General features: G+C 46.3%; 1 protein-coding gene across 1 annotated transcript; it reads right to left on the bottom strand.

Moving 5' to 3' along the window:
• Positions 1–6,069: 6,069 nt before the first annotated feature.
• TMEM275 (transmembrane protein 275) lies at positions 6,070–6,618 on the bottom strand. Its single transcript, XM_088458279.1, has one exon. It carries the CDS (start codon positions 6,616–6,618, stop codon positions 6,070–6,072), a length of 549 nt encoding a protein of 182 aa, XP_088314405.1.
• Between the last annotated feature and the right edge of the window lie 2,298 nt (positions 6,619–8,916).

Here is an 8,916-nt window from a genome sequence, read left to right as displayed (position 1 = left end):
CACTTTCCCTTCGTTTGTAAATAAAGGTTACCATGTCTACTCATGGTACAAGCGCTATTGAAAAGTGCTATTGGAAAAACAGATAACATACTGGGGACCACTATTACTAAATACCTGCAACTGTTAAATATCTTCACTAACGAGTTTGAACAGCTCAAACTCGTTAGTAAATGGAGCCCATGGTTACCTTATATTCATACTTTATCCGAAACTTACCGCATCTGTTGGCAGTGCTGCGCATGCGCTGGTTTTACAGATGTAACAGCGCATGTGCAGCACTGTTTCCAGATGCGATAAGGTAGTGTAGGCAGGGAAAAGTATCTATTTCCCGAAAAGCTGTCATCGCAAAAATGACAGCTTTTCGGAATAGATACTTATGGAGAGGTGGAATGATGAATTCCACCTATAATTAGCTAGAACTCCATGAGAGTTCTAAAGCTAATTATCTCCATTGAATTTTTACGTTTAATGAATAGGCCCCTATAACTGTAAGCCGGCCCAATAGTGATAATGGTAATTGTAATTGTAACTATATATGTAACTGTGTATGTGACTGTTTCTTGTGTGCGCGACTGCAAATTATATCTGGATTTATATACTGCAAATATTATAATTATTTTGTTGGATGATTCTCTGCAATGTGTTTATTATGCTGAGGATTACTTAAGATATATTTGTATCACAATATGTTGTTTTCCTAACAATAAAATATTTAAAAAAAAAAGAATTGGACAGGTTACCTATAATTTAGTTAGAACTTGGCAGGTTACTTATGGTTGTTATAAATGGGCAGGCTACCTATAGTTCAGTCATAACTGGGCAGGTAACTTATGGTTGTTATAACTGGGCAGGTTACTTATGGTTGTTATAAATGGGCAGGCTACCTATAGTTCAGTCATAACTGGGCAGGTAACTTATGGTTGTTATAACTGGACAGGTTACTTATGGTTGTTATAAATGGGCAGGCTACCTATAGTTCAGTTATAACTGGGCAGGTTACTTATACTTCAGTTATAACTGGGCAGGTTACTTATACTTCAGTTATAACTGGGCAGGTTACTTATACTTCAGTTATAACTGGGCAGGTTACTTATACTTCATTTAGAACTGGGCATGTTACTTATAATTTAGTTAGAGCTGGGCAGGTTACCTATAGTTCAGTTATAACTGGGCAGATTACCTATAATTTAGTAATAACTGGGCAGATTACCTATAATTTGGTAATAACTGGGCAGGTTAGCTATAATTCAGTTAGAACTGGGCAGGTTACCTATAATTTAGTTAAAATTAGGCAGGTTACCTATAATTTAGTTATAAATGGGCAGGTTACCTATAATTTAGTTAGAAATGGGCAGGTTACCTATAATTCAGTTAAAACTGGGCAGGTTACCTATAATTTACTTAGAACTGGGCAGGTTACCTATAATTTACTTAGAACTGGGCCGGTTACCTATAATTTACTTAGAACTAGGCAGGTTACCTATAATTTACTTAGAACTGGGCAGGTTACCTATAATTTACTTAGAACTGGGCCGGTTACCTATAATTTAGTTAGAACTGGGCAGGTTACCTATAATTCAGTTAGAAATGGGCAGGTTACCTATAATTCAGTTAAAACTGGGCAGGTTACCTATAATTTAGTTAGAAATGGGCAGGTTACCTATAATTCAGTTAAAACTGGGCAGGTTACCTATAATTTAGTTAGAACTGGGCCGGTTACCTATAATTTAGTTAGAAATGGGCAGGTTACCTATAATTCAGTTAAAACTGGGCAGGTTACCTATAATTTAGTTAGAACTGGGCAGGTTACCTATAATTTAGTTACAAATGGGCAGGTTACCTATAATTCAGTTAAAACTGGGCAGGTTACCTATAATTTAGTTAGAAATGGGCAGGTTACCTATAATTTAGTTAGAACTGGGCAGGTTACCTATAATTTAGTTAGAACTGGGCAGGTTACCTATAATTTAGTTAGAACTGGGCAGGTTACCTATAATTTAGTTAGAACTGGGCAGGTTACCTATAATTTAGTTAGAACTGGGCGGGTTATCCTTTCCTGCTACGGACGCTCAATTCCTCCAGCAAAAGTTTGTTCCATGTCTTGAAAATAGGATGAAAGTGCCCAGCATTCCATGAGCTTCTCTGCTCCTTCTGCCCCTAATGGGTTTACTTTAAACATGAATTCCTAAACACATCATGTGCATTTGTATGTAAACATTTGTCAGAGAATTTTCCCCAGGGAATCATCAGGCGGGATGCGGGATAGGTTTCTCTGTAGATACATAACCACATTCATTTCTGGAAGTGATAAATGTAACTATGTCATCGTGCAGGGCATATGATAACATACAGTGCTACATACACACATGAATGTGTCTGCTTGTGTTTAGAGGTGCACTAATGGCACTCAGAGGGAATACAGGAATCTGGAGCAGAAAACGTCTTTCATTCTCACCAATGTCTCCCACGCTGCAAATAACGACTGATGTATATTTTTATTGTTTATAAAAATCTTGGAAATACTGCTGCAAGCTGTGGCACATGCCCGCCACAACAAAAGCAATTTTACATCATGCAAATGGGTTTATATCCAACACTAATTGAGGCCCATTGTCCTATCCTCAAAGAAAACTGCGCTGAAGGAATAAGGAAAATCAGTTGATTGCAGATTACCTCAGAGGGGAATGAAGTGTGTAGGGTAGTAGCCTGGGGATTCTGTTGGAATGTCTATTTACTAAGCCTTGGATGAGAGATAAAGTGAACGGAGATAAAGTCTCAACCAATCAGCTACTAACTGCTGTGTTTGAAAAATGACAGGAGCTGATTGGTTGGGACTTTGGCCCTGATTCAGAGCCGGACGCTCTGACAGAGCGCTCGCTCTGAATCAGGGCGTCTTTTTTTTTTTAGAGCGGCCTCCTGGCCGCTCGCATACCTGTGGGTGACCACCCACAGCTACAGCGAGCGCCCAGGAAGATGGTCGCGATGGTCAAGACCATCGCGACCATCGGGCTTGCGACGAGATCCTTGTGGTAGGGTCTCGCTGCCGCAAGCCCCAGAGAGATTTCGGCTCTAACAGAGCCGGAATCTCTCCACTGACATCACTTGTGATGTCAGTGGGGCCGGCCCCAAATGGTAGGCGTTCACATGGGAACGCCCTGTTTGGGCAGCCACCCCCCGGCCCGCCCACCAAAGGGGGCGTGCTGTCACTCAACATCAACAGCACGCCCCCTTTGGTACGAGACCCGGAGCGACGGATTGCCCGTCGCTATCCGGGTCTCGCGCATGCGCATGACGGAGCCGGCTCCGTCGTGTGCATGCGCTCTGAACCACCGTCGACCCGGTCTGAATCAGGCCCTTTATCTCCATCTGAGGCTTAGTAAATAGACCCCTAAGTATAAGAGTTAGTGTTAGGCTGTGGGGGGAGGGTTAGGGTTAGGCTGTGGGGGGAGGGTTAGGCTGTGAGATGGGAAGGTTAGGGTTAGGCTGTGGAGAGGGTTAGGATTAGGGCGTGAGAGGGGAAGGTTAGGGTTAGGCTGCGGGAGGAGAGGGTTAGGGTTAGGCTGCGGGAGGGAGGGTTAGGGTTAGGCTGCAGGAGGGGAGGGTTAGGGTTATGGGGAGTATCCATTTGTAGATATACAAATGACAGCACGATTGCGACATTGCAATCATGCTCTCGTTTGTATAGCTAGTGATGTGCCTAGACTGAACGTTCACTCGTTCAGTCCCTGCACATCCCTCATCCCCGCACATGCTGAACCTGACAAGATCATCAGGTTGACCAGCATGTATGGGTGATGTCGGATGTCAGAAGCGACTAGCGGGCACGCGCATCGCTGGTCGCTTCTGACAAAAACATGCACGATGCATGCGCGATTTGCAAGTGATTGCACGATAACAATGTCATTATCATGCAATCGCTTGGCTAAATCGCTAAGTGGATACCCCCCATTAGGCTGCAGGAGGGGAGGGTTAGGGTTAGGCTGTGGGAGGGGAGGGTTAGTGTTAGGCAGTGGGAGGGGAGGATTAGGGTTAGGCTGCAGGAGGGGAGGGTTAGGGTTAGGCTGTGGGAGGGGAGGGTTAGGGTTAGGCTGTGGGAGGGGAGGGTTAGGCTGTGGGAGGGGAGGGTTAGGGTTAGGCTGTGGGAGGGGAGGATTAGGGTTAGGCTGTGGGAGGGGAGGATTAGGGTTAGGCTGCAGGAGGGTTAGGGTTAGGCTGTGGGAGGGGAGGGTTAGGGTTAGCCTGTGGGAGGGGAGGGTTAGGCTGTGGGAGGGGAGGATTAGGGTTAGGGTGTGGGAGGGGAGGATTAGGGTTAGGCTGCAGGAGGGGAGGGTTAGGCTGTGGGAGGGGAGGGTTAGGGTTAGGCTGCGGGAGAGGAGGATTAGGGTTAGGCTGCGGGAGGGGAGGATTAGGGTTAGGCTGTGGGAGGCTTAGGCTGCGTGAGGGGAGGGTTAGGCTGCGGGAGGGTTAGGGTTAGGCTGTGGGAGGGGAGGGTTAGGGTTAGGCTGCAGGAGGGGAGGATTAGGGTTAGGCTGCAGGAGGGGAGGATTAGGGTTAGTCTGTGGCAGGGGAGGGTTACGCTGTGGGAGTGTTAGGGTTAGGCTGTGGGAGGGGAGGGTTAGGGTTAGGCTGCAGGAGGGTTAGGAGGTGGGAGGGGAGGGTTAGGCTGTGGGAGGGGAAGGTTAGGTTTAGGCTGTGGGAGGGGAGAGTTAGGCTGTGGGAGGGGAGGATTAGGGTTAGGCTGTGGGAGGGGAGGATTAGGGTTAGGCTGCGGGAGGGGAGGATTAGGGTTAGGCTGTGGGAGGGGATAGTTAGGGTTAGGGTAACGATAAGGGTAAGGGTTAGCCAGAAAATACTTACCTAAATTTACCAACATTTTCACTGTCAGGATTCCGCTGCCAGCACTCTGACCACCGGAATTCTGAATGCCGGTATACTGTAACCAACCCGCCCTGTAGAACAATGACAAGGTTACAGAAAGCTTTGTATAAAAGGCGTGGCTTAGCTTATGACAGCAGCGAGAGGCGGACTACAGGTGCCTGGCCATCTCCTCTAGTACAGACATCATAATAATAATTACATATATAAAGGAAAACAGATGCAAGCTCGTTTCTGGCACAGGCACTTGTCCAGGTGCCTCTATTCAGGGCATTGTGATACACAGGCCTCTCCAGAGCAGGATGTATATATAACGGTGGCTATATATGTTGTTTGTCGCATATACAAACATAGTATAGGAATATTTTGGTAAAATACATAGCTGAAAACCTTCCCCAGCTTAGTTTTACTACAGTCTCCAAGTACAGTATGTCATTCAAGGCCTGACTGGAACTACTACCTGAGAGATTCTTTTCAACCATACAATGTACCGTATTACATTCATGATGTTAGGGGCTATATAATCTGATACACATGGCTCCCTGTATCATACTCTGTGCGTAGGTAGGTAATATAGCATTATTGTATCCTGTAAGTTTGCTCTGCAGATGAGATTGCTCTAGAATTGCGGCTGCACCTGATGATGACGTGGGAACGTGTCCTGTAACATATAACAATGGGCTCAGTATTAGTGGAAATTGGAGAGTGAGTCGGAGACTGAACGCCATAATAATGGAAGGAATGATACCTTGATACCTGTCCTCCTAAAAGTTACACTAATGGTACAATTTTCCATCTTCTCCATTTATACTTTCCGGTAGACAGTCAAAAAAATAAGGTAGGTTCACATTAGTATCAGGTGATATGTACTAAGCAGTCCCAGACTTATCAATGATGCAGTCACTAAACACGTCGTTGTCCCCCCAATATTGTCACAGGCAGCGAATAACAATTCTACACACCGGACATCATCACAAATCTGATGCACAAAATGGGGGTATAACCAGGCTCTGTTTAATCCACTTTAAGCTTCCTGCATTACCAAGGTTAAAACTAGCCATAACCCGCCCCATATCCAGTCCTTGCCAGGGCTTAATCCTTCCAACTCTTCTTCTTCGTTCCTCTTCCTGAAGCCAGACTGACCATTTGCAGCTGCAGCTGTAAAGAACTTTGTGTTAGGGGTCCAGGGATACTCTAGGTGACCGGGTCTCTGGGTAAATTAAGCTGTATAGATTCTCCATCTGCTGTGAATTTAGCGGCCGGCCCGTTCCCCTCCATAGTGAAGAGTTTGCACATTTTTGAATTTTCGTAGACAGGGGAAGATTTTCGTGAGGACACCGGGGAGTTGGTGGGGCTCAGCTGGACAGCAGTCGTGTCCTGCACAGTGTGCTCGCTGGTTTCAATTTCAAAGGCTGCGTTTCCTGGCTTAATAAAGCCAATGTTAGACCCCGGTTTAGACTTCCTGGTGCCATGGGCTGGGGGTCTTCGGCTGCAAATACAGCAAGCCCCAAAAAAAGCAAAGGCAACAACAAGGAGGATGGGTCCAATGATGATTGGGGGGTTGTTGACAGGTAGAAATGTCCCAAATGCAAAGGCACCAACTAGAGTGATGTTGATCCCAGCCAGCATGATGCAGAGACCGCAGGCGCAGCACAGGGCAGGAGAGGGCAGGCCGTGTGGGCGGGTTTTCTTCTGCACTGGTTTATGTGCCAACGATGAGGTGCTTTTGTCGGTGAACATCATGTTCTGCGCTGTGTTGGTGCCTTCTCATGCCATCCCTCGCAGTGGCCTGTGGGAACAAGAAGAATAATCAGTGATCCTATAGAGACTCAGGAATGGAGCTACAGAACAAGCACAGGTTATATATTACATGAAAATCCCATTATATATTCCAAAGAGGAGAGATGCTCATTCATATTCATCTTGAAAGTCTATATTACTAATGACAACATCCGCACTGACCGCTGATACAGCTTCTTCAAAGTGTCCATTTACATAATATTATATTTATATCAGGCACTAACTGTGTACTGAGCTGTCAACAAGGGAAAATCCAATTAATGGCCCTACCTTAAACTATGTTACCGTGACCAGGGAAGACAGAAAAGTGTATCCAATTCTATGTGTATTTTACAGTATGATAGATAGATAGATAGATAGATAGATAGATAGATAGATAGATAGATAGATAGATAGATAGATAGATATGAGATAGATAGATATATAGGGTCTCATTCAGACCTTGTCGCAAGCGCTGAGCGTTCGCAACTGGGTCGATGTTAAGGCCCTGCGCACGCACAGCGGCTGCACTGCGCGTGCCCAAGCCCCGGAGCGAGAAATTCTCTCGCTGCAGAGCTCACTACAAAAGGGGCGGCTGTCGATGTTGATCGACAGCTCGCCCCGTTTTGTAGTTGGGGCGGGGGGTTGGCTACACAAACAGAGGTGTTCCTTAAGGAACGCCTGTCGTTTTGTGGGCGGCCGCACTGACATCAGCAGTGATGTCAGTGGGGAGCTTCCTGCTCGATCAGAGCAGGAAGCTCCCTGGGGCTTGCGGTTGCCGAGACCCAACCTTAGGGTCTCGTCGCGAGCCCCAATTGTCGCGATAGTCTTGACCATCGCGACCATCACCCTGGTCGGTCGCTGAAGCTGTGGGTGATAACCCACAGATTAGCTAGCGACCAGGAGGCCGCACTAAAAAAAAACAAGCGACCGCCCTCATTCAGAACGAGCGCTCGCTTCTTGCGAGCGCCTCTGAATGAGGGCCATAGATAGATATGAAATAGATGGATAGATAGATATTAGATAGATAGATAGATCATACTTGCCGACATTCTGCTCCCTCCTTCAGGGAGGGAGCTAAATGTCTGCGCACACTTGGGGGCGTGGCCGGGTAATGATGTGGCATTGGGGACTTCACAATGCAGAAAATATTGGCATTGTGAAGCAGGGGGCGGGGTCACAATGACGCCATTCAGCGCGAATCGCGTCCCTGCCCCCCCCTCCACTGCGGGGGTTTCTATGAGTAGCGGGGGGGCAGGCGGCAGCCGAGAGGCTTTTATGCCTTTCCGGGGGGGTTGGGAGCGGCACCCGATATTCGGGAGGCTCCTGACCAAATCGGGAGGGTAGACAAGCCTGAGATAGATAGATAGATAGATAGATAGATAGATAGATAGATAGATAGATATGAGATAGATAGATAGTTATGATACAGATAGATAGATAGATAGATAGATAGATAGATAGATAGATAGATAGATAGATAGATAGATAGATAGATAGATAGATAGATATGAGATAGAATCTGCGTGTGCACAAGACCCGTTCTACGAATGTGCAGAACAGGTCCTGTGTGATTGCACGCAGCTTTAGCTATGCCTCTGCCACAGGCATTGAAAGTGGGCGTCTCAGGGCTTTCACTGTCCGGCGCACGTTAGTACACAAGCGGAAGGCAGAAACTAGCATTTGCATATTTCTGGCGCTGTATTAGGCCGGTTACATATTAGAGCGACGGCCAATCACGCAGATGGTCGGGGCCATCACAGATTGACCATACAAACTACACGATTTAATGAATGACGGAACGATACCCCATGTCGTCCTTCAATGTACTGCACAGCCTAGCATACAATATTGTCTGTTTGGCCGTTCAGCATGTCAAACCAGAAGATCCTGTATGCGACCCACGGGAACGCGCAACTGTGGGTACACATAAGACGATTTGTCATTCCAATACTGCAAATCGTCCCAATATCTCCCTAGTGTGTACCCGGCCTTAATGTCCACCTGAGCGTTCACCCCTACCTGCCAACCATGCTTTTATCAGCTACAATCCTGTCTGAAACCTCAGACATACAGAGAACTATTTAAAATAAACTATAACACAAATCATTAGTCAATGAGTAATCCACTGAATCACTCCTGGCTGCCACATAGCTGAGTGATCAGCACATAGATGTGAAGCTGCAGATAGCTAATCGTTTCATCCTAACAAACCAGATCACATCAAAGATACATCAGAGAACAAACAGTGAATCACAGCTT

Source organism: Taudactylus pleione, unplaced genomic scaffold (genome assembly GCF_031769625.1).
Source record: "Taudactylus pleione unplaced genomic scaffold, aTauple2 ptg000824l, whole genome shotgun sequence".
NCBI classification, from domain to species: Eukaryota; Metazoa; Chordata; class Amphibia; order Anura; family Myobatrachidae; genus Taudactylus; species Taudactylus pleione.
Note: the sequence above shows the minus strand (reverse complement) of the source record. Positions and strands in the feature narration are given on the sequence as shown.

What these genes read in the sequence shown, in the direction of transcription:
- TMEM275 (XM_088458279.1), bottom strand. Translation starts at nt 6,618, where the DNA reads ATGATGTTCACCGACAAAAGCACCTCATCGTTGGCACATAAACCAGTG.